This window comes from Rhinatrema bivittatum, chromosome 3, assembly GCF_901001135.1.
Source record: "Rhinatrema bivittatum chromosome 3, aRhiBiv1.1, whole genome shotgun sequence".
Taxonomy (NCBI): Eukaryota; Metazoa; Chordata; class Amphibia; order Gymnophiona; family Rhinatrematidae; genus Rhinatrema; species Rhinatrema bivittatum.
In genome coordinates, this window is record NC_042617.1 from 270,302,020 (window position 1) to 270,328,257 (window position 26,238).

The 26,238-nt window shown below is 49.5% G+C and overlaps 1 protein-coding gene across 6 annotated transcripts in view; it reads left to right on the forward strand.

The window, feature by feature from the left end:
* The window catches only part of ARHGAP9 (Rho GTPase activating protein 9), a 234,396-nt gene that overhangs the window by 166,729 nt on the left and 41,429 nt on the right, over positions 1-26,238 (forward strand). For 5 of the 6 annotated variants that reach the window (XM_029594592.1, XM_029594596.1, XM_029594594.1 and 2 more), the window contains 3 exons: positions 3,693-3,791; positions 4,284-4,361; positions 23,661-23,714. In XM_029594592.1, coding sequence (XP_029450452.1) covers positions 3,693-3,791; positions 4,284-4,361; positions 23,661-23,714 — 231 coding nt within the window. The remainder of the gene's footprint in view (positions 1-3,692; positions 3,792-4,283; positions 4,362-23,660; positions 23,715-26,238) is intronic. The other variant, XM_029594595.1, reaches the window with a different exon arrangement.

Genomic DNA, 26,238 nt, shown 5'->3' on the forward strand with positions numbered 1-26,238 from the left:
TCTTTTACCAACAGTAGGTCGAGATAACTTCGGACAAATGGGTATTGGAAGTCATTCGAGAAGGATATGCACTGGACTTCCACAGCACTCCTCGGGGCGATTTCATGATGACTCTTTGCCATTCCCAGCACAAGAAGCAGGCAGTGGGGATTATACTTCTAAGACTCCTCAGGATGAAGGCAGTAGTCCCAGTACTACTGCCCCAGGAAAATACAGGGCATTATTCCATTTATTTTGTCGTACCCAAGAAGGAAGATTCCTTTCGCCACATCCTGGACCTCAAGAGCATCAACCATCACTTGTGTGTACCTCATTTTTGAATGGAAACCTTATGCTCTGTGATAATGGCTGTACAACCTCCTGGATCTATTCGAGGCCTATCTACATATTCCAGTCTGGCAGGAACACCAACGTTTCCTATGCTTTGCGGTGCTGTGTCATCATTATCAGTTTTGGGCATTACCCTTTGGCTTAGCCACCGTACCCAGAACCTTCTCTAAGATCATGGTGGTTGTGGTGGCAGCATTAAGAAAAGAAAGGGATCCTGGTGCACCCAAGCTTGGACAATTGGCTGATCCGGGCCAAGTCCATGGAAGAGAGCCTCCTCATAACCAACAGCGTGATCTTCCACTGTTCCAGTGGTGGTTACAGGAAGCTAATCTGAACAGGGGTGTGTCCCTGTTCTCCCCGGACTGGTTGGTTCTCATGCCAGATGTAAGTCTCCAGGGCTCAGGCGCTCACTGTCAGGAGCTGACAGCCCAGGGACGGTGGACAGAAGAATAGGTCCTCTGGAACACCAGTCGCTTAGAGGCCTGGGCAGTCAGATTGGCGTGTTTACAGTTCAGCCACAGGGCCAGGGGGTCCGCGTGATCTCAGACATTGCTACAATGGTAACGTACATCAACCGCCAGGGAGGAACCAAGAGCCAACAAGTGTCACAGGAGATAGACCTCCTGATGGAGTGGGCGGAAGTACATCTACTGATGACCTCAGCCTCCCACTTCACAGGAAAAGACAACGTCAGAGCAGACTTTCTAAGCAGGAAGAGTCTGGATCCAGGAGAGTGGGGCTTCTCGGCCAAAGCATTTCAACTGATAGTAGATCGTTGGGGCCTCCCGTCAATTGACCTGCTGGTTGCAGGTCAATTGACAAAGCAAAGCAAAGGTTCCTTGATTCTTCAGTTGCAGAAGAGATCAATGGTCTCTGGGAAATGACGCTCTCATCCATATCTGGCTGGAAGATGAGTTGCTACACACCTTCCTACTGGTAGCTCCGGAGTGGCCCAGGTGTCCATGGTATGCAGACATGCGGAGGCTCCTGGTGGTGAATTCTCTGTGCCTACCACCGCACAGGGACCTATTACAGTAGGGATCGGTCCTTCACGAGGATCCAACTCTATTCTGTCTTACAATCTGGCCCCTGAGAGGGCTCGCCTGATGAAACGATATTCTGCAGCGGTAATTGTCACCTTTCTCTGCTCTCAGAAGTTCTCCACGTCCGGAACGTATGTGCGGGTCTGGAGAGAATTAGAGGCCTGGTGCGAGGAACGCGGTGTCAATCCTCAGGCGGTCAAAGTCCCACTTATTCTAGAATTTTTGCAGGACGGATTGAATAAAGGTTTGGCCCTTAACTCCTTGAAGGTGCAAGTGCAGCTCTCTCCTGTTTCAGGGGTAAGGTGAATGGGGCCTCCCTGTCAGCCCACTCTGACATAGGCCAATTTTTGAAGGGAGTGAAGCACCGTCGTCCTCCCTTATGGTTCCTGGTCGTCTTGTGGAATCTCAATTTAGTACTGGAATTCTTGGCGGGTCCTTCCTTTCGGCTGCTGCAAAGTCTTTCCTTGCGCTTATTGACCTTGAAGATGGTGTTCCTGGTGGCTATATGCTCAGCACGTTGCATCTCTGAACTGCAGGTGTTGTTGTGCCAGGAGCTGTTCCTCCTGATGACTCCAGGGGTATTGAAGCTACATACTGTCCCATCGTTCTTGCCCAAAGTAGTCTCGGAGTTTCATTTGAAACAGTCCATTTCGTTGCATCCCTAGATAAACTCAAGAACGCAGAAGAATATTGTCTCCTCCAATCATTTGGACGTCAAAAGACTTTTAGTGTAGAACCGGTCCAAAAGATGGACTGCCTGTTTGTTTGTCCTTCACGGCAGAAGGAAACAGGGCGAACCAGCTTCATGAGCTACCATAGCTCACTGGATTACAGAGGTGATCACGGGAGCCTATGTGGAGACTGGAAAGCCATTACCTTCTCAGATAAGAGCTCATTCCACTAGGGCTCAGGCAGTCTCATGGGAAGAAGTTAGACTATTGTCTCCTATTGACATCTGCCGAGCGGCGATGTGGTTCTCCTTGCACACCTTCTCCAGTTTTATTGACTGGATGTACAGGCCTGAGAGGATGCAGCCTTTGCACGGGCGGTGTTGACTGGACCGTGGGCAGCCTCCCGCCCCAATTGGGAGTAGCTTTTGTATATACTATTGGTCCTGAGTCCATCTGGCTACATGCTAGGAAATGGAGAAATTACTTACCTGATAATTTTGTTTTCCTTAGTGTAGATAGGTGGACTCAGCATCCCGACCTCGGCTGTCCAAGAACTGCACCACAGGTCCTCCCGTGGAGTGGGCCTTGAATCCAAGAGATCACGGGTAAGTGTCCATCCAGTCCCTAAATTAGGGTACCTATATTCTTATTGAAGCTCAGTGTTTATGGTTGGTTGAGTACAGTTATGGTTTTCCCTTTTAATCATATTTTTAGTCAAGTCTTTTTACTAGTATGTCCACAGTGGTTTTTGAAGAAAATACTGGAGAGCTGAGGTCTCTGCAGGGCTATATGTACTGTGACATCAGCTTTGCAACCTGACTCCGTCTCCATCTGCTGGCAGGGGAGCATAACCCATTGTTCCTGAGTCCATCTGTCTACACTAAGGAAAATGAAATTATCAGGTAAGTAATTTCTCCATTTACTCTCAGATAATAGGACTAGGGGGCACTCCATGAACTTAGCAAGTAGCTCATTTAAAACTAATCGAAGAAAATTCTTTTTCACTCAGTGCATTGTTAAGCTCTGGAATTTATTGTCAGAGGATGTGGTTTCAGCAGTTAGTGTAACTTGGTTTAAAAAAAGGTTTGGATAAATTCCTAGAGGAAAAATCCATAAACTGTTATTAATTAATAGGCAATAGTAGCTTGAACTTTACTTAATGTTTGGGTACTTGCCAGGTTCTTGTGACTTGGAATGGCCACTGTAGGAAAGAGGATACTGGGCTTGATGGACACTTGGTCTGACCCTCTATGGCGTATCTTATATTCTTATTTATTGTGTTGTTTTATTTCCGTTTTTACTGAGCCCAATATTCAAAGGATGCTCAGTGCTAAAATTTAGGCGCCTGTATTCTGCAAACTTAGATGAAATTCCAGGCCCTAGATGAGGCTCCTAAATTTAGGATTACCATTGGATTTCCACTGAAATTGATTGCTGAGCCCTTAAGTTCACTCCCTGTACCTGGGACTTCCCCTGACTCAATCCAGTTTTAAGACATCAACATTTAGGAGCCTAGCAGGGGGTAATTTTGAAAAAGTCAGATCTAGGTAACTGGCTCTTAAAGTTAGGCACCTAGATCTTTTCAGTACCAAGTTCTGTGCAGTTATAAGAGAGAATTTGAATCCCTCACGAGGTCTTTTTCTTTCAGATCAGGTTTTTGGCTGCCGCTTGGATGCCTTGTGTCAGCGGGAGAACACCACAGTCCCCAAGTTTGTTCGGCTCTGCATCGAGGCTGTGAACAAAAGAGGTGGGAGAGAAAAGCAAAGAGGGATAGCTAGCTTAGTGGGGGTGAAGAAAAAAAGGGGCAAGGGCATCAGAGAAATCTGAAAGCTTGAGTTAAACCGACTCCCTGCAATTTTCCCCAGCTTTCAGTCACCCACCCTCCTGTCCCCCTCCCCCCCATACGCCTGTGAGAGCTTAAGTGTGATAGGCTGGCCAGGCTCCTTAGCAAAATCATTCCTGTATTGTATTGGCCAGATGTAAGCACGGATGAGATGCCACAACTTTTTAACTTTTAAAAGTATCAACAAAATCTTCTCCCGCTGATTGTACAAGACTGTTAAGAAATTCCTGAGCATCCCCTGGATATTGCAAGTCCCCCTCATGGGTCACTTGGTCCTTGGCCTGGGATGGCAGCTGAGATTATGGCGGTGACCATACTGCTGGTGAACTCCCTTACCGCTGATGCTTAAAGCATTTTCTCTCTGTCTGTCTCTCTCTCTCTCCCTCCTGGCAACAGGCCTGGATGCCGACGGCATCTACAGGGTAAACGGGAACCTGGCCATCATCCAGAAACTGCGCTTCATCGTGGACCGGGGTGAGTTATTACACTTTACTTCCTTTTGCAGCCAGGTACAGGGCGCCCCTTCCTCCATTCTCCCCAGTTCCTCAAATTTGCATAGTCCTCAAGGCCAGGGAGAAACATTGTCTCCTGGAATTGCGGTCAGGCTTCACTAGTTATGACTGTCCGTTCCCTGTACGTACCCGGATCAGTCCAGACAGCTGGGTTTTGCCTCCCATCCAGCAGATGGAGACAGAGAAATGTTGACTACCTCTGCCATTTAATTCGAGGTGCCACCTGCAGTCTGCCAGTATTTCTCTGTCTCCAGCAGATGGTGGAGGTGCAAAATCCTGCAGTCTGAGACTTGGTGGGGGGGGGGAGGGAAGACAAAGTTTGGACAAGTTGTTCTCAGTTAAGCCTCCCAGGGGGTAGCGAGGTCTTGGTGGGACAGTCCCCCCTGGTATTTGAGGCAGGAGAGCTGTTGGTTGGGGATCCTTCTTCAGCTTCCAGAGCCATTCAGGGTGATACCGGGGATCCTGGTTCACTCACCCTGTGAGGATTCACGTGAACCTGTTGCCTTCTTAAAGTTCTTAAAAAAAAAAGCTGCCTCTTTTGCACTTGTTTCGGCATGGCTTTGGTTTTCCCGTGCGGTGGCGGATCTCCAATTCCCTCCCCGCCCGCTTCCCTGGCAGGCATTTTTTACATTCTGGGGCTGCGATCTTCCTCCCAATCGCCGTTTATGCCACATGGGATGATGTGCAGGGCCTGCGGGGACGCACGCGAGAGATTGCTGCGTGATGGGGTGTGCTCGCTGCCTCCCCGGGGGGGAGGGTTCGTCGAGCACAGCTAAGGGAGAGAGATTAAAGAAGCCCCGCGTGCCTGGGAGGCTGTCTGCGTCGCGGCAGCCCCCGGAGGACCCCTTCTTGCTGAGCGCGGGAATGGAGGCCATTTTGTCGACATTCAGGGCTGCCGCAAGGGGGGAGGGGGATTTCCTGCCTCTGTTGTCACCGCAAGCTGGGGCCTCTGGCAGGGGCCGGGCGGCCTATACTGGCTCTGAACCAGGTGACAGAGAGCCCGAGGATCTCTGTGATTCTTTCTCATCCTCTTCTTTTGCCTCAGATTTTATGCATCTGATGCAGAAGGTGTTCAAAGCCAGCAGGTCATCCAAGTAGTACCGGGGCAAGGCTACTAAGAGGGTAGGGGCTCCTATCAAAAAGAAGCTAAAGACTTGGCTGTTCACCCAAGCATTCCCCGAGACCTAAGACCCGAGGAATACAATGACTTAGTCCCTGATCCCCTATCTCCTTTATACATATGCTCGGAATAGTACTATATCTCAGTTATTTTCGCCTTTTATGTATCTTTAGTTATTTAAGTTATTTACTGTTATTAAGCTTCATTGTATTTACCGTTTCAATGTATTTTCTGTTATTATGTTTCAATGTATTCCGCCCCCGAGGCGACAGTTTTAATTCCTTGTAATCCGGTGTGATATGTGTATTATGCAGGAACATCGGTATATAAAAAAAAAAAAAATAAATAAATAAATCAAGCACGGTGACCCGAAGCAACAGCAGATGAGGTCTTTTCTGCTCACGCCGATAGCAGACACCTTCTCATAAGGTTCGAGGCAGGATGAGCCGCAGGATTAGGACTCCCCGAGAATGGATCCTGTGCTGGGTCCTCAGGATCCGGACCGCGATTCCTCACAGGCATCTGCAGTCGAGGGAGATGATCCCAAGGTGGTCTGACTGTTCCTCAGGGAGGAGCTAAGCCCGCTAATTCCAATGGGAGCCATCATGCTGGTGCCTCCGGCAGAGCGAAGATGGGGTCGGTACTCCCATCTATTTTGTGGTACCAGAAAAGGAAGGACCCTCCAGAGCTTGGTGGCGTTGGGTTGGATTGTCAATCTGGCCAAGAGTTGCTTGGTTCCTTCCCTGAGGTTGGAATTCCTGTGGGCATGGTTCGACATAAGCATGGAGAAGGTTTTCCTCACTGAAGAAAGGATTGTCAAGTTGCAAGCTCAGGTTCAATTGCTGTTAGGCAAATTGTTGCCCCGAGTATGGGACTACTTGCAGGTGCTCGGATCTATGGTGTCCACCTTGGACTTGGTGCCTTGGGCGTTTGTTCATATAAGGCCTCTACAATCTACCTTACTATCCCGTTGGGATCCGATGTCCGAGCATTTTCATCTGCCTCTCCCCCTCCCGGACTCGGCAAGATCCAGTCTGTGGTGATGGCTTCAACCAGACACATTGCGAAGGGGAGTAGACCTGGATGTCACGTCTTGGACAGTTGTTACCATGAATGCCAGCCCCTCCGGTTGGAGAGTGGTCTGTCAGGAGAGATCAGTGCAGGGCCAGTGGTCTCCGGAGGAGGCCTCATGGTCGATCAACTGGTTGGAAACCAGAGCGATGTGGCTGGCTCTCCAAGCCTTCCTATCCCTGGTCAGGGGAAAGTCAGTGAGGGTGTTGTCGGACAATGCAACCACTGTGGCATACATCAATCGACAAGGCGGAACAAAGAGCCGTGCAGTAGCCCAGGAGTTGGTCGCCTGGGCCGAGTTCAGTCTGGAGAGATTGACAGCATCCCACATCACAGGCGTTGACAATTCGAAAAAGGATTTTATGAGCCGTCATGACTTGGATCCCGGGGAGTGGGAGTTGTCAGATGAAGCGTTTCGACTCATTTGTCTCAGGTCATCCGCTCCTCGCGTGGATCTGATGGCGATGTTCTGCAAGGCCAAGGCTCCTCGGTTCTTAAGCAGGTGGAGGGAGATGGGCACGGAAGGGGTGGATGCCCTGGTCCTGCCCTGGCCAGTGCATGTTTTCTTGTATGTCTTCCCACCATGGCCATTAATAGGCGCTGCATAGAAATCCACCCAGGCGGATTTCAAGGCCCTGTTTGTTTCGATCAGGCAGATCGCTTTTGTCTAGCGGCTTGGCTTTTGAGTTGGAGTGTTTAAGGAATAAGGGTTATTCTGATGCGGTGATCACTAACCTGCTCAAGTCCAGGAAGACCTCCATGTCTTTGGTGTATGTCAGAGTTTGGGGGATTTTTGAGTCTGGTGCCTTGAGCACAAAGTGAATCCTCTTCGGGGTTCTGTGGGGGATGTATTGTCCTTTTTACAGGACAGCCTTGTTAAGGGTTTATCTTTTAATTCCCTGAGAGTTCAGGTGGCAGCCCTAGGTTGTTTTCCTGGCAAAATGCGAGGAGTTGCTTTGTCAGCATATCCGGATATAGTACGTTTTCTCCGGGGAGAAAAACATCTGAGACCTCTGGTTCGGAATCCTTGCCCTTCCTGGAGCTTGAATGCTGTCCTGATAGCTATGTGTACCTTCCTGTTTGAGCCTTTGAAGTGGGCAACGTTGAAAGATCTTACTCTGAAGGTGATCTTCCTGGTGGCGATACATCTGCCAGACGGGAGTCGGAGCTTCAGGCCTTATCCTGCAGGGAGCCCTTTTTGCGAATTTCGGACTCGAGACTGTTCTTGAGAACAGTCCCCTCTTTTCTGCCTAAGGTGGTATCATCCTTTCATGTAAATCAGTCTTCCTTTCCGGACTCTGCCCCTTCCACTCCTCAGTCCAAAGAGTTGCGTACGTTGGATGTGAGGAGGGCTCTCATGCGTTACTTAGAAGTGAAGAACAGTTTCCGCTTGTCTGATCATCTTTTTGTTTATGGAGTGACCCCAGAAGGGGGCAGAAAACTTCCAGGACTACTATTACGTGGTGGTTGAAGGAGGCCATTAACTAGGCATACATTACTCAGGGTTGTCCGGTGCCGGCCGGTCTTTGGGCACATTCTACCCATTCGCAAGTGGCCTCTTGGGCTGAATTCCAGCAAGTATCGCTGCAAGAAATATGTAGGGCGGCTACTTGGAAGTCTTTGTATACTTTTGCCAGGCATTACCGTTTGGATGTCCAGGTTCCGGAGCCTGGCGGTTTTGGTGAAAGTGTACTCCGAGCGGGGCTCTCGTAGTCCCACTCACTGTAGGAAAGCTTTGATACATCTCAGCTGTCTGGATTGATCCGGGTATGTGCAGGGATAGGAAAATTGGTTCTTACCTGCTAATTTTCGTTCCTGTAGTACCATGGATCAGTCCAGACACCTGCCTGGTTTGGGAAGTGGGTATCGGAGAGTCCACTTGGTTGCCTGTTTTCTCCTGCTTGATCACTTGTGCTCCTATGAAGAATGGATCAGGTTTTTGATAATCCTACACAGGGTTTGGTGCAGGCAGTGTTTGTTTTCTTGTAAGATAGTTCAATTGGTTCTTAAAGGTTTTTTGTATCTGGCTTGGGTACAGTTCTATACTGGCAGACTGCAGGTGGCACCTTGGGTTAAGTGGCAGTCAGTCAAAATTTCTCTGACTCCATCTGCTGGATGAGAGGCAAAACCCAGCTGTCTGGACTGATCCGTGGTACTACAGGAATGAAAATTAGCAGGTAAGAACCTGATTCTAGATGTTTATAAATTGTAATTTCCTAGCATGTAGCCAGATGGACTCAGGACCAGTGGGTTTAAGCTCCCCTGCCAGCAGATGGAGACAAAGTCACATGTCAAAATTGACATCACCCTAGGTACACCCCTGCATTGACCTCAGCCCTTCAGTATTTCTCCGTCTGAAGCAGATGCGGACATGCTTTCCCTATGGGGATCACTGTATCTTCTGAAGAAATTCTACTTTTAAACTGGAGAAAAGATTGAGTCGCGCTCTCCTGCAGTGATACTTAAAGGTCCCTCCCCCAGCTGAGAATTCTGAGGTGATTTCCTTGGTCTGGTAGTCGATTCCCGGTTGGACTTTGCTGCTGAAGCAGCTGAAAAGTAGCGGGTGCAGGAAGCCGAGCGAGGCGGTGACAGCCAAAGCCCTCTCCCCCTGCAGCCAGAGACCATCTCTGTACTCAACCAGTAAACGCTGAGCCCAGGTAAGTAAAAAAAATAAAATTTAAAAAAAAATGAGAAGAGGATTTCCTCCTAATTCAAAGACATTGGAGAGGTTTTAGTAAGACCGATTTACTTGCTCTGTGCGCCATACCAATGTCTTTCCCAATTTTCTTGGGGTAAGGGCGAGTGGGTTGAGCGGCCCCCCGGTGGGCTAGGCCCTGCTTTAGGCTTGGTCGGCACATTGCATGGTAGTCTGCGGGTGGCGCCATCTTGCACATGTTTTTGTGCCTGTATTGCCCACCATAGAGCTTTGGTACGCGCAGTGTGTGTCGGCTCTGCGCACTCGCTGAGTGCTTAACGTGGCACGCATACATACGTGCACATCTTACTAGGCGCAGAATGTAAGTAAAGCCAGGTGAACAGGCTGTGCGTGTGTAATAAATCTGCTCCCCAGAGGGGCGGAGTTAGCAATCTGTTATAAATTACCCCACCAAAGGGGAGGAGTAGCAATCTGTTATAAATCCGCTAGGGAGTTAGCAGTCTGTTATGGATCATCCCGCCAAAGGAGAGGAGTTAGCAATCTGTTAAATGCTGCTCCCCCAAGGGGAGGAGCTAGCAATTTGTAATACTCTGGAGGCGGAGTTAATGATCTGTTGTGGGTTGGCTTCCCACAGAGTGGCAGTCCGTATGATACCGCTCTAGTAGCATAAGTAATGAACACAATGTAAATTGGTGAATCCTTGGGCCAATGGCAGATGACAGCGCCCCCAGGAGGATATCCTGACAGGGACCACCGGCTAGGCTGGAGTATGGAGACAAACACAGATAGTTCTTTATTAGACAGGAAGTAGAACCACTAGAGGTGGCATTAGTGAGCTGATGTGCCCAGCAGGGCTGAAGTCCCTCAGATACTGGAACTGCAGTCTCTGGGTTGCTGAGCTGTAGAGAGAGACTATAGGTAGTGAGTAGACAGGGTATGCTGGATACATAACCAGTAGTCGATGTTACACTCACAATTGTAGATATCTGTAATGGCTTCTATGCAACAGAGAGTCTTCAGTATATTCAGGAACAGGAGCCGTAGGAGAGAACTGGTTCCTATATGCAGTCTGGAATGAGAACTCACAATATCTGTGTATGAGATGGCTTCTAGAATAGAAGAGAGTCTTTGGAGAGTTTTAGGAACATAGGCCCTCGTGGAGTGAGTACCGGTTCCTATCTGCAATAGTAATTCACAAGGTATAGGTATGTGACAGCTTCTGAAATAGAAGAGTTGGGGCTGGGGAGCTCACTGTCAGGAACTGATGGCCCAGGGGATTGGACCAAGGAAGAGGCCCTCTGGAACATAAACTGCCTAGAAGCCCAGGCAGTCAGATTGGCATGTCTACAATTCAGCCACATACTCTAGGGTCAAGCGGTCCACATAATGTCTGACAACACAACGGTAGCCTACATCAACCGCCAGGGTGGAACCAAAAGCCAGCAAGTGCCACAGGAGATAGATCTCCTTATGGAATGGGCGGAAATACAGCTACAGATGATCTTAGCCTCCCACATCGCAGGAAAAGGCAACGTCAGAGCAGACTTTCTAAGCAGGGAGAGTCTGGATCTATGAGAGTGGGCGTTGTTGGCCAAAGCCTTTCAGCTGGTAGTAGATCACTGGGGTCTCCCGTCCATAGACCTGCTGGCCGCATCTCACAATGTGAAGGTTCCCTGATTCTTCAGTCGCAGAAGAGATCAGTTGACCCTGGGGATCAACGCTCTCATTCAGATCTGGCCAGAAGAGTTGCTGCTATACATCTTCCCTCCGTGGCTCCTCCTGGGTAGGGTCATACGCAGAATCGAGCGCCACAGTGGATTAACCCTATTATTTATTTATTTAGTATTTTTTATATACTGATATCCGTTTGCACATCGTATCGGTTTACATGGAACTAAAATGGCAACACCATGAAACAATGGTGAGGCCTTTACAAGGAACAAGGAGCAACAACTAGGTTAAATAGACTTATATAAAGAACAATGTACAAGAACAAAGTACAGGGAACAATGTACAAGGAACAATGTACAAGATTGATTATATATGGAGAGGTTATTAACAGTTTACATTGAGGAGTAACGTTATTTACAGGATGACATTGATGAATAGCGGAAGAAAGTGAGAAGTGTTGAGGCACATCAATGAATGACATTTTTATGGAGATTTGAAAGGCAAAAGAAGAGGAAAGAGGTATGATTGATTAACTGGAAAATAGAGAAAGCAAAAGTAGATCGGAAATTGGATATATACATGTGGACGATCATAGTGAAATCCTAATATTTACAGCTCTGCGAATTCACGATTATCAGTGGGAGGAATTTGCTGGCCAATCTGGAGCTATTAGTATGCAGACATGCAGAGACTCCTGGAGGAGACACACAACCCCCCCCCCCCCCCCCCCCCCCATCCCCGTGCAGCCCATGCACAGGGACCTGATACAGCAAGGACCGGTCCTTCAGGAAGAACCAACTCGATTCTGTCTTACGGTCTGGCTCTTGGTAGGGCTTGCTTTATGAAGCGAGGATATTCAGAGGCAGTAATTGCCACCTTACTCCGCGTGTGGAAGTTCTGTACGTCCCTAGCGTATGTGCGGGTCTGGAGAGTATTTGAGGCCTGGTGCGAGGAACGTGATTTTTCCCCTCGGACACTCAAAATTCCACTCATTCTGTAATGTTTGCAGGACAGCTTGAATAAAGTTTGACCCTTAACTCCTTGAAGGTCCAGGTAGCGGCTCTCTCCTGTTTCAGGGGCGAGGTGAACGGAACCCACCTGTCGGCTTTTCTGGACGTGGCCCATTTTCTGAAAGGGGTGAAGCACCTCCAGCCACCCCTATGGTGGCCGGTTACCTTGTGGAATCTTAATCTGGTATTGCAGTTTTTGACAGGGACCTCCTTTCAGCCGCTGTGCAGTCTTTCCTTGCATTTATTAACCCTGAAAACGGTGTTCCTGATGGCTATATGGTCAGCACGTCGCATCTCTGAACTACAGGCATTGTCGTGTTGGGAACCGTTCTTCCAGATGACTTCAGGAGCGTTACAGCTTCGTAATGTTCCATTCTTCTTGCCCAAGGTATTCTCGGAGTTTCATTTGAATCAGTCCATTTCATTGCCATCCCTAGATAAGCACGAGGATGTGGAAGAATACCGCCTCCAGCATTTTGAAAGTCAGTAGGCTTTTGGTGTGGTATCTGGAAGTTTTAGAACTGGTCTGAAAGACAGAACCGCCTGTTTGTTCTTCACGGTGGAAAGAAGCAGGGTGAACCAGCTTCGCGGGCTACCACAGCTCGCTGGATTAAGGAGGTGAAGGGAAGCCATTACCCCTTCAGGTTAAAGCTCATTCCATTCGGGCTCAGGCGGTCTCATGGGTGGAAGCTAGACTGCTGTCTCCCATCGACATCTGCTGAGCAGCGACATGGTCCTCCTTGCACACCTTCTTCAGGTTCTATCACCTGGACTTTCAGGCCCAGGAGGACACAGCCCTTGCAAGGGTGGTGCCCCAATCAGGATTAGCTTTTGTACATCCCATTGGTCCTGAGTCCATCTGGCTTCACACTAGGAAATGGAGAAATTACTTACCTGATAATTCATTTTCCTTAATGTAGACAGATGGACTCAGCAACGCACCCATGGCTGATCAAGAACGTTACCAAGGATTTGACCATGGAGTGGATAACGATTCCAGGAGATTACAGATAAGCTGTCATCCAGTTCCTAGATCAGGGCATCTATAATCTTACTGGGATTCAGTGTTTGTTTGGTTGAGTAGTTATGGTTATCCATTTTTAATCAAGTTTTTTCAATAGTATGTTCACAGTGGCTTTTGAAAAGAATACTGAAGGGCTGAGGTCACTGCAGTGGTGTATCTAGGGTGACGTCAGCTTTGAAACCTGACTCTGTCTCCATCTGCTGGCAGGGGAGCATAAACCCATTGGTTCTGAGTCCATCTGTCTACACTAAGGAAAACAAAATTATCAGGTAAGTAATTTCTCCAATTTTGGTGGTTTTTTTTCAGGCAATTAGGTGTTTTTGATGAGTACTAAAAATAGGTTTTAACTCTATTGTCACAGCACAGACAGTACTTCTGGATGCATTTTTTGGTTGATTCAATTTAATAACGATTAATTCAATTTTTACATGCTTTTATTAAAAAGTCACTAAATTCAAGCAAAAAAACCCCAAACCATAACCCAAGCACACTCATCCCCCTTCCAGCACAGCCCCAACACTCTTACTCTCTTCCAGCAGTCCCCCCAGAGCCTAAACACCGAGTATTAAAAATACCCCAAAGAACTCTACAGCTGAGGTGCTCTGACTCCACCCCCCTCACCCATGCACTCTCACAGGTTAATACCTGACTGTCCCAGGCAAGAAAGGCAAACTGGGAAAGAGATAGAAAAGAAGGGGGAACAAAAGAGCGCATAGGAAGGAGAAGAGAAGGGAAAAACAGGAGAGAATGGTAGAGTAAGAGCAGAAGGAGATCTGTGGCTGCTGCAGGATTTTTTTTTTTTTTTTAGCAGCATAAACTTGTTTCTGCCTTATAATATTTCGCACACTGGCATGGTGTACAGCATTGAAGAGTGGGGGGGGGGACACACACGACCCTCAGTGCAGTGAGGCTTGTGTCCAGGAGCTCAATCCTGAGCTCTTCAATTTGCATCCGCCTCCAGCTCTCTGGTTCCTCTGGCAAGAACAGGTACAAAGGGGGAATGGTTACTGATAGCAGCCTGGTGACATCACTGCAGGGAGTGGGGATATTTGGGCCGCTGCTGCTTCATATGTGACAAGCAAGCTCGCGGCAGCAGCGTGATGACACCCCCAGCGAGACAGGTCTCTTTTGGGGTTTTTTTTGGTTACAATCTTTTATATATATATATATATATATATATATATATATATATATATATATATATATATATTTATTTATATGTATTGTGTCCACCATGAGGGCAAACTGTGCACAGAAGTGTAAAAGCTGTGGGCACATTTTACCTACAGACTTTATATATCAATTTTCAAGGGGAAAACTTGCCCTTTTGAAAATTGGGTTGGGAAAAGTATGCGCACACAAGACCCGCGCCCTCTATTTTGCGGGTACTTTTTCCAGTGAAATTTCATGAAAATGATGCAAGTCCTAACCCCTCCCCAACTCCACCCCAGGAACACCTCCTCTCTGCACGAAAAAAGTGGGTGCGTACTGACACCATGGAGGGAATTTTCAACGGGGTTACTCACGTAAAAGAAACATGTCATGTCATAGCAATTTTCAGTAGCCCCTTTATGTGCATAGAACCCAGGTGTGCGCCTGCAAATCCTTTTGAACATTACCTCCTAAGCGTGTACTTTAATGCACAAAAAGGGTAGACAATTTTCATTAAGCACATTTCTATGCATAAAACACTGTTTTTACCTGCTGAAATGCTTTTGAAAATTGTTTTCTTTCTATGTATATGTTTGTGCTGAGTTTTATATGTGTATATATATATATATATATATATATATATATATAGTACGCAGACATGTGGCCACTATATATGTGACCTCAAATATCTATGCATGATTAATATCAGTTTGTGTGTGACCCTTTGACCCTGTACATGTATAGAATACATTTCTGCCCTATACATGTATATAGTGGCTGTACCTATCTGTGTATTTATAGATAAATATTCTGCACTAAGGAATTGATTTTGTTACTGCCCGCATTGGTGCAAAGTCCATGGACTTTCAAAGAGCAAGGGTGTGCTTACTTTTCCTTTGAAAATTATCCCAGGATCACTCTCCCCGCACTTCTACGCCACCTGATGTGCGCGGGCAGTTTTCCAGAGAAAAATTATGCACCTACTTAATTTCCAAAATATGTGCCTATGTACCAGCCCCTCCCCACCCCCACCTCCAGGAACGCCTCTTCCCACTGGGGGTAAAGTTACGCATGTAGTGGCACTGCGCAGGTAAACTTACTGCACACAGGGAGGACAAGTTCCTAAAAGCCCATTTCCACAGATAAAGCACTGTTTTGCCCATGGAAATGACTTTTAAACTTGCCCTCTAAGTAAATGGGGTGACGCTGAAGAGTAATTTGATGAAATCACACTTTGTGAGAAGGACCTGTTTCATTTCCACCGCTGGTACTTCCCAGACCCATTTTTTGTATAAATGTTCAAAAAAGACTTCCTTCTTTTGCTGGCTATCGGACTCAACCATGGGACCACCTCATCTTCCCCCACCCGCCTTTCACATTTGATGACCGCTCCCTCCGCACTAGGTACTTGCTCTTCCTCAATACACCTGCACCCTTACACCTTCACTATCCTGTCTCCCTAATCTGCCTAGCAGACCCGTGAATGTTAACTTTAGCCTCTGCTACTCCTAGATGACTGATTCAGCCCCCTTCATACCTCTTCCATAGCTATACATGCACTTCCTTCATGTTTGTCCTTATGCTATTGTAAGCTTGAGCACAAATGTAATGAGAATGTATTATACATTTGATTGTGGTCCGCCTTGAGACTAGTTTTGGAAAAGGCGGAACATAAAAATGTTTATAAATATAAATAAATAAAAAAAATACTATTAAGTGGACTGTATGCTTTGGAAATGCCCTTATTGTCTGCCACCATAAAAGTGCCTATTAATGTCAAATCACAGGGTACATATCCCTTTAGTTTAAGTACTGAATTTTAACCATATAGCAAGCCAAGTCTATACGAACCTGCCAGTTTTGATATATTTTTTGGTACATATAAAATATTTTGAGTAGAACAAGAAAAATGTCTCGCAGCCAGCATAAATATAATGCTCAAAAATTGTAAAAATATATAATGTGATAGATGCAAAAACGAAGACTGTAAAGTGAATTCCCTGTACGTACCCGGATCAGTCCAGACTCCTGGGTTTTGCCCCCCTCCTAGCAGATGGAGACAGAAGTTTACAAACCAAACTCCGCCTTAACTAGGCTGGTGCCACCTACAGTCTGGCAGTCTTCTTCTGTCTCCTAGCAGGTGGAGGGGGTGCAAATCCTACAGTCTGAGCTGAGGCCTAGTTTTCTGAGTAAAAAAAAAAAAAAAAAAAAAAAAAGTAAGAGATCAGATTTTTGATTGGTAGTTTGTTTTGAGAGTTTTTAGGTAGGTAAGTAGGGGCTGAGACCGCAGTGGGGTGCCTGCTGGTCCGCCCGTCCCTCTTCCCAGGTCCCTGGGGGGTTGAGACCGCTGAAGGTGGGCTGAGGGCCCTTGCCAGCGTGTTGTCTGCCTGGGGGTGATACCGGGGAGCCCGGCTCACTCCCCCCAGGTGGTCCCGGAGCCAGAGGTATTTAAAAAAAAAAAAAATAAAAAAAAATTTATTTAATTTGTGTGTTGGTTTATCGTGCTGGCCGTCTTTCTGTTGTCTTTTTCTGTCCTTTCGGGCGCGCCGTTCGTGATCGCGAGGGCGAAGGGAACGGGGAGCAGCTGCGTTTTTGTTTTTTGTAGTCGCCGGGAGAGTTGGGAGCATGCCGTGGCGTCCTGTGTGCAGGGCCTGCAGCGCGGCCCGGCGCCTCTCCCGTGACAGCCTCGGTTCCGGCTGTCTCTCGGGGGGGGGGAAGGTGGCTCAGCTGCTCCGCCGCCGCGGAGAGCACGGCAGGCACGAGCCGAGGCTCCGGGAAGCTCGTCGGGGGTGAAGGCTGGCCCGTCCCTGCGCAGCGCAGGAACGGGCGCCATTTTGAGCCCGGCGACGTCGGTGGCGGGAAAATCCGCCATTTTGTCCCCTGCACGGCCGAGAAAGGCGGCGTCCGAGGCAGGGAGGGGGAGGGAGGATTTACCTCCCACGTTGTCCCCACAGCGGTCAGTCCCTGAAGGGGGCGCGGCACCGCGGCCGGCGGTGGAGAGCGTGCCGGGTGAGGACCCGGATCTTAGCTCTTCAGACTCCTTTAATTCGGAGTTCGGGTTGGTGATGCACAGGGCTTTTAGAGCGCGGCACATGGCCAGGAAAAGTGCGCGGGGTTCGCTGCGCGCAGGCCAGAGGTCAGAATCCCGGAAGAGAGTCCGGTCCACTCCGGTGTCGGATCCCTCGGGGGTGGTCCGACCATTCCGGTTGGGAGCGCCACGGGGGGACCCGGATACCGAATCTGAGTCAGATGAACCGGACGAGCAGGATCCGCCGTCCCAGCCGCGAGGCATTGAGGGGGACGGGGATCCGGGAACAGTTGGTCCCAGTATTGGCTACGGGGACGGGGATGACCCTAAGGTAGTGCGCTTGTTAGTGTGCTTGTTTCGCCAGGACGAGCTCGCGCCGTTGATTCCGGCTATCCTGGAGGAACTAGCTATCGAGTTGCTGCAGCAGGAGTCTTGGCTCGGTCGCACGGATCAGTTTCCGTTGCATTTTTCAGCATCGAATCTGCTGTTTAAGGAATGGGACACCCCAGATTTGGGGTTGAAGGTTGCTAAGGCCATGGATAAATGGTATCCGCTTACGGAGGATGCGCTCGAGTTGTTCAAAAGCCCGAGAATAGATTCGGCAGTGGCGGCCGTGACAAAGAGGACCACCATTCCGGTGACTGGTGGGACGGTCCTTAAGGATTTACAGGATTGCAAGCTGGAGGTGCAGCTCAAGAAGATTTTCGTGGTCTCCGCTCTCGGGGTTCGAGCGGCTATTTGCAGCGATTTCTCTTTGCGGGCAGGACTTCGGTGGGCTCAGCAGCTCTCCGCTAAGGAAGCTCTGTCGCGGGAGAAGGCGCTGCAGGCCGGTCGTTTAGAGGCGGTGATTGCTTATAGTGCCGATGCGTTTTATGATTTGCTGCGCACCTCGGCACGTGCCATGGTGTCGGCGGGGTCGGCGCGGCGCTTGTTATGGCTGCGACATTGGGCGGCAGACGTATCTTCTAAAGCTAGGTTAGGGTCCCTACCGTTTAAAGGAAAGTTGCTCTTTGGGAAAGAGTTGGAGGATTTAATTGAGTCGGTGGGCGAGAACAAGGTCCATCGTTTACCGGAGGATAGACCGCGGACTAGGGGGGCCCCAGCGGCGAGATTCTGCTTCAGGGGTGGTCGTAGACCACCTCGTCTTTTCGACACAATGCTTCTAGGCAACAGTCGTATGCGCAGTCCTTTCGAGGGCGCCGTTTTGGCAGACCGGGCGCCGGTACAGGGGCGCCGGTCAGTAAACTTTCGCAAGGATGGGCGGCAGGTCCACTCCTCGGTTCCGGAAATCGGCGGCAGGTTGGGGCGATTTTACGGGGAGTGGGCCAGAATCACCTCGGATCAGTGGGTCCTAGAGGTGATAAGTCAAGGTTACGCATTAGATTTTGCACGGCGGCCCCGGCCGTGTCTCATGGTGTCGCCATGCGGGTTTTCGGAAAGGAGGCGAGCGCTGCGGGAAACGATGTGTCACTTGCGGGAGCTAGGCGCGATCGTTCCGGTGCCGTCGCACAAGCTTCGCAGCGGTCGATATTCAGCATGTTTCGGCCTATTCTAGACCTCAAAGGGGTCAACAGGTGCTTGCGGATTCCCCGTTTTCGGATGGAAACTCTGCGGTCGGTAATTGCCTCGGTGAGACAGGGTGAGTTTCTGGCGTCTCTGGATCTCGCGGAGGCGTATCTGCATATCGGAATCCGCAAGGAGTATCAACAGTACCTCCGATTCGCGGTTTTGGAGCAGCACTTTCAATTTCAAGCTCTACCGTTCGGATTGGCAACGGCTCCGCGGACGTTCACCAAGATCATGGTCGTGGTGGCTGCCCACCTTCGCAAGGAGGGGTGTCTGGTCCACCCGTATCTGAACGATTGGTTGATCCGGGCGAGGTCCGAACAACTGTGTCGGTTAGCGGTCCAACGGGTGGTCGGTTTACTGCAGAGGCTTGGCTGGGTTATTAACCTGGCCAAGAGTCATCTGGAGCCTTCGCAATCACTGGAATTTTTGGAAGCTCTGTTCGACACTCGGAAAGGCATGGTGTACCTAACGCAGGAGCGAATGATCAAGTGGCAGGGACAAGCCGGCCGGTTGTTGAGCAAGGCCATTCCAGTCGTCTGGGATGTCGTCTGGGATTACTTGCAAATGGTGGGGTCAATGACGTCCACCCGAGAATTGGTTCCCTGGGCGTTCGCTCATAGGCGTCTCTTACAGTGGGCGTTGCTGAGCCGTAGGAATCCGGTGTCGGAAGAGTTTTATCTCCCCTTGCCGCTACCGCAGTTGGTGCGCTCCAGCATGGCCTGGTGGCTATGTCCAGGCAACTTGGCACGGGGAGTTTCGTTGGCAGTTCCCTCGTGGACGGTGGTTGCCACAGATGCCAGCCTGTAGGGCTGGGGCGCGGTGTGCCTCAGACAGTCGGTCCAGGGCACGTGGTCACCGACGGAAGCGTCTTGGTCCATCAATCGGTTGGACACCAGGGCGGTGCGTTTGGCTCTCCGGGCGTTTTCTTCCGCTGGTGCGGGGTAGGTTCCTGTCGGACACTGCGACGACTGTGGCGTATCTCAACCGTCAAGGCGGTACTCCGGGTCAACCGGTGGCCGCCGAAGCTCATCAGCTCATGCACTGGGCCGAGAGGCACTTACAGTGTCTAGCGGCGTCACATATTGCCGGAGTGGAGAACGTTCAGGCGGATTTCCTCAGTCGTCATCGTCTAGACCCCGGCGAGTGGGAGCTCGCGGACGGGGCGTTCCGGCTCCTTTGTGCTCAGTGGGGAACACCGGCCTTGGATCTGATGACGATATTTCGGAATGCCAAGGCTCCACGGTTCTTTGCTCGCCGTAGGGAAACGGGAGCATAGGGCGTGGACGCCCTGGCACTTCCCTGGCCGACGGAAGTACTTCTTTACGTGTTCCCGCCATGGCCGCTCATCGGACGGACAATCCGACGCATAGAACTACATCCGACGCCCGTTGTGCTCGTCGCGCCCGAGTGGCCTCGGAGGCCGTGGTTCGCGGATTTCCAGAATCTGGCGCTGGGGGATCCCATCCGGTTCCCGTATGTGCCGGACCTACTCCATCAGGGGTCCGTTTGTTTCGACCGGGTCGAATGCTTTTGTCTAGCGGCATGGCTTTTGAGAGGCGTAGGCTGAAGGCACGGGGTTATTCGGATGCGGTTGTTTCGACGCTGTTACGATCCCGCAAGGCATCCACGTCGCTGGCGTATGTACGCGTTTGGAAGGTATTTGAGTCGTGGTGTCTTGAGCAAAGATTGCGGACTACGTGGACCTCGGGGCCGGAGATTTTACGTTTTCTCCAGGCTGGTTTGTCGAAGGGGTTGTCTTGTGGTTCCCTTCGGGTTCAGGTTGCGACGTTGGCGTTGTTGCGGGGCCCAGGCCCAGGTGGGAGGTTATCCTCCCATCCGGATGTTGTACGTTTTCTTCAGGGAGCAAAGCATTTGCGTCCGCCGCTCCATTCTCCATGTCCGTCGTGGAACCTGAATTTGGTCTTGAGGGCGTTGTGCGCCGCTCCCTTCGAGCCCATTCGTAAGGCTACTGTGAAGGATTTGACTCTAAAGGTAGTGTTTTTGGTAGCGATTGTCTCGGCAAGCGATTGTCTCGGCAAGACGGGTGTCAGAGCTTCAAGCTTTGTCTTGTCGGGAGCCTTTTCTGCGGATTTCGGATTCCGGTGTTTCAATTCGTACGGTGCCGTCCTTTTGCCTAAGGTGGTGTCTGCTTTTCATCTCAATCAGACTGTGGATCTCCCGCGGATACATCTGTTCCGGGTCAGCGTGACTTACGTCGGTTGGATGTGCGAAGGGCATTGTTGTATTGTTTGGAGGTTACAAATGCTTTTCGTGTGTCAGACCATCTCTTTGTTCTGTGGGGCGGTCATCGTCGGGGTCAGGCGGCGGCCAAGACGACTATTGCCCGCTGGTTAACAGAGGCGATTGGTTCGGCGAACTTTCTCCAGGGCAGGTCTCTGCCAGTGGGCTTAAGAGCCCATTCGACTCGTTCCCAGGCTACGTCCTGGGCGGAGTGCAACCACTTTTCTACGGAGGAGATTGGTAGGGCAGCAACGTGGAAGTCTTTGCATACATTTGCTCGGCATTATTGCCTAGATGTGCAGGATTCCAGCACGAGCAGTTTTGGTGCCGGAGTGCTCAGAGCGGGACTCTCCGGTTCCCACCCCAAGTAGGGTAGCTCTGGTACATCCCAGGAGTCTGGACTGATCCGGGTACGTACAGGGAAAAGAAAATTAGGTCTTACCTTGGTTAATTTTCGTTCCTGTAGTACCACGGATCAGTCCAGAGTCCCGCCCGTATCTGCTATGATGAGGGAGAGTCCGTTATTGTGCGGTGTTCTTTCTCTCTGTCCTGTTTCGGTTGTCTGTTGGTGTTTATCAATGGCTCGGGTTCTGGTCCCATTTGGGGAATAGGTGAGCCAGTGGTTGGTTGGTAGGTTTCTATATATAGTTCGTTTGTGGTGAGATTTGGGGCTTCATCTGCTTTGACATTAAGTAAGACTGCCAGACTGTAGGTGGCACCAGCCTAGTTAAGGCGGAGTTTGGTTTGTAAACTTCTGTCTCCATCTGCTAGGAGGGGGGCAAAACCCAGGAGTCTGGACTGATCCGTGGTACTACAGGAACGAAAATTAACCAAGGTAGGACCTAATTTTCTTTTTTCAAATGTATTCACCGTGCAAGTAGCATGTACGTGCGTTTCTGCTATTTTATTAACATCAAGAGTATGGGTGTAGTTTCGGTTTCATTCGTACATGTTACCGGGGGCAAAAAAAAAAAAGAGGGGTGGTCTAGGGGCATTCCAGGGCAGGGATTACAAATACAAGCAGTGGGTGCTATTTTGTAAGTGGTATACACGTATACATTACTAAAACTGTTCGTACACTTCTACACCTGCTAATTGACTCATGCACGTGAATTCAGACTTGTCTGTTGTCTGCAGCATTTGGGTGGGAGGTTTCGGTGAACTGTTGGGTGGTTCAGGATAAAGTGCTAGAGGGTGTAGGTGAACTGGATAAGGAATGGGTAAACTGGTGGAGGTATCGGGCAGACTGGTGACTCCAAGGACATGCACTAATATTGTATTTTCAAAACAGTGTACTCGCAAACTTTATAAAATACCAGCCACCGCGTGTAATTCTGGGTGTTTATTCATGCAGTGTCATGATTATTTTGCATGTAAAATACACGCCCACATGTTTATAAAATGGGTAGAGAAAATCTGCATTTTCTTGCATTGGAAATATTTGCACGTTCTGAAACATATACGCACATGCTTTCGGAGCAAACGTACGTGGTATTTTTATAAACTGTGCAGCTCTTGCCACACAGTTTGAAATATTAGGATAAGTCTCTGTGTGCAAATGCTGTACTGTGGATAGATTTGAAAGTCAGGCTTCCTGTTTGTAGTGTTCGGTGCTCCACGGCAACATGTATTTGCAAAGGAGGAACACTTAAAAACAGTTGTGTGCTTAGCTTAATGATGCAGAAGTAGGAGCATGTTGAGGTACTCTGAAGGGGTCGGAGCCAAAGGCATCTCATACATTACATCAACCAATCTCGGACGGCCCAAAAGAAGCAAATTGCAGCACAGCCATGATGGTCAACAACTGCTTGATATATTTCAGGTCAAAACCGTGTGTTTCACATGGGCCAGTTCTCGAAGTTTTCTATCTGACAAGTGTCTTATATACTTTAAAGAATATACAAGTGCCTATTAAAGCATGTTCAAGTTCTTATTGAATATCAAGCACAAGGTTAAACTCTGTAACTTGACATTAATAAGTACTTTTATGATACCAGGCAATAGGTAGTACTTCCATATCATACAGTCCACCTGATATTAATTTTGATCACTTTTTGTTGGTGAATTGTTTGTTATTGCCTCTTTTTTATTGGTTACAAATATTAAAAAATGCACCTCATAATATTAACCAGAATTCTTTCCCATGCACTGGAACCCCATGCATAATTGGGTTGCACTTTCTGGGTTCCAGTTTTTCTTCACTCAAGAATCTGTCCAGCTTTCTCCATTCCCATGTTTGCCTCTAGCATGCTATCCAGCAGATCATCTCTTAGACTTGCCACTCTTTGTAAAAAAAAAAAAATAATCTCCCTTCTTAATATGCCACCTTCGTGCCCTCTCCTCCCCCAAAAAATCAAGTACTATTGATATTCTACAGTTATAGAACCCATACCAGCAGAGTACCAAATTTCTCTCTCTCTGTGTCTCTTTCCTCCCTCGTCTTCTATAAAACGTGACACCTTCCCTGCCCTGGATATCTATTTGCTTGGGCACTCCATGGCCTATTCCAAAAGCCCCCCTTTTCCTGTGACTTTCCTTAGCTTCATGCTCCAGTCCTGGAACTGGATTCCTGAAATGACCTATCACTAAAGCCTCTTGAAGGCTTCCTTTGCCATGTCAGAGATTGGTCCAGTCCAGGGGATGGTTTGAAGGTGTAATGACTGTCCAGGTACCTGTTCTGAACATGAAGTGAAAGATGGAATGCCGTGCTATTTTACAGAGAGGGCAGTGACGTCGGATGGACGATATTTATTCCCGGAACAGCGGTCTCAAGGTAGCCCATGCTGTGTGTCCGTCCATGCTCAGCGCATCTGAGGTTGCAGCTAAATGTCCAAAGTGGCTGACTCTGCTCTGCGTTTGTTGCTAATGATGGTGTATGTGTGTGTGTGTGTGTAGATGCAGTACATCTCAGTGCCCGTATCTGTGCATCCTTGTGGCTCTTCACCCATCTCTCTGCTGTGTCTGGGCTGACGTGGAGCAGGAATTTTCCAGCTGGAGAACTCTGCCGGTCTTATCCTGTCAAACCCGCATGCTGTGCCCGGCTTGCTGTCCTTTGCTGGTCTTGTCCTATCAAACCTGTATGCTGTGCTCGGCTTGCTGCCCTTTGGCTTTGGGGATGTGCTCTTATTGTGATAAGAGCCCTTGCATAAAAAAGAGGCTCTCAGCATATTTTCACTCCTTAAAAGCATTTTTTTTCTTTCGTCCCTGGAAGCTTCCTCCTGCTCCTTTTGGGCTTCAACTCAATTGAAACAGGCCTTCTGGGATTACAGGGGCCTTCACTCACAACTTCTCAAGGTTTTGTCTCCATTGTTAACTCCTTCCATCCTGCCCAGACATTACATTGGCAGTCCTCCAGCTGATTGGCACGGGGTGTGGCTCCCTCCAGAGCTTGGCCCGAGTGCCCTCTCAAGTCATCTTCCTCGGACAGTAGGCTAGTCTTTGTCAGAAGGTGACTCAAGCGTGGAGATACCAGGCCCCCGCCCCAGTCTAAGCTTCAGAGCAGAGAGTGCTGCAAGAAGTGCTCTGAGCAGGAAACCTGCAGTGGTCAGGGTGTTTCAACAGAGGCCCATTGCAGTTGAAGCAGCCTGGTGATACTGAAACACAACACAAAAAAAAATCCCCCAGACGGGCAAGGCTGAGCACATTCAGAGCTGTTATGTGACCGGATCCTTTAGGAGCACTTTGGGCCAGGCTTTCTTTGAATTTACATTTCCAGTCCATTTTGGTATTTGTGGTCCAGCTTCTTCCCTTCTAAAGCAGTACTACAGGTACTAAAATACATGGGAGAGGGAGGTTGGTGATTGTCAGAAAGTCAGGACTGATCAAAAGTCTCCCTCCAGAACCTGAGACATTAAGTAGCTCTGCTCAGCCTCGACTGACTTATTTCTACTAGGACAAGCAGGATGGTAGTCCTCAAGTGTGGGTAATATCCGATGGAGCCCAGCATGGAAAACCTTTGTCAAAGTTTCTAGAAACTTTGACCAGCCCACTGAGCATGCTCAGCCTGCCGCTATCTGTGTGTCCACGTGAGATCCCCCTTCAGTCTCTTCTTTTCCACGGTGCAGTTGCCTCGCGGTTCATGGAGCTCAACTCTTTTCTTGTTTTTTGCTAAAAAGTGTCGTGTTTTCCTGGTTCCATCGTCGGGTCCCCCTTCACGGTTGGTGCCTTCTTGGCATGGTAGGTTAAATTTGCTGCTTTTTCGCTTCTTTGCGGTCGATTCCTGACACCTTGCCTCTTGATGACCACCGGTCATCGTCCGCACACCAGGTAACTTTTATGGCATTGCCCGGTTTTCATCAGTGCCCCCAGTGCCCGCGGACCATGTCCATCACTGATCCACATGAGGTTTATATCCTCTGCCTGGGGGCCTTGCCTGTGTGTTCAGATGACCCCTCCAAAGGCTGTCGTACATGACTTGATAAGATGGAGAAACATTTTGGTTCTTCCATGTCTGCTCCATCCACACCTGTGTCGGAGTCCCTTGATACGCTCCTCCTTGCTACTCCTCTCTTCACTTCTTCGAAGGATTGTGGGGACGGTGACTGATCCTCCATGATCTCACTGCTGTCCCAAACATCAGGATCCTCCGCCGTCTTGGCACCGGGGAAAGACCGGACCAAGCACCGTGGGAGATCCCGCAGGCATCGACACCGGTCACCATCGGCGCACGACTCCAGTTCCGGTGTGATACCAGCGTCGGCTGTACTGCCACCGAAGCGACCCCGGCCATTGGAGGCCCCATCCTCCAATGCCTCTGGGAGTCCCAGGCGTTCCCCACTGATATTGGTACTGGGCATCGTGCCACCTCGGAGACCTGAGGAAGAGCCGGTAATGCCTCGTCCCCCTCCTTCAGTCCTGGCCTCGCTGGACTTCCAGGAGGAGCTGGACTGCAGGGTTCAGACCGCGGTGCTCAGAGCTCTTCAGAGCATCGAGCCGCCCATGCCACCGGCCCCCATACCGGTTGCTGAGCCTCCGCCGTCTGTCCTAGCACCCCTGCTTGAGTGTCTGGACTTCCTTTTAGGTGCTCTACCAACACAACCAGTGCCTGAGGGGCCTTTGATCCCCCAACGGCTACCAATGCCCCTCACTGGAATGATCCCGATCATTGGGTCCTCTGAGGAGGAAGACGCAGCCGGTGCCATGTTCCTAAGGCCTCGGTTCCCTGAGCCTTTATAGGGTCCTTCTAGCCTCCCACAGCCCCTAGTCTCCTTGATGCCAGGGGAACCATCGAGTCCCACGGTGCCCTTGAGGCCTCCGAAGCCATCTGAGCCCAGGGCTGATATTCCCCACAGGCTTCG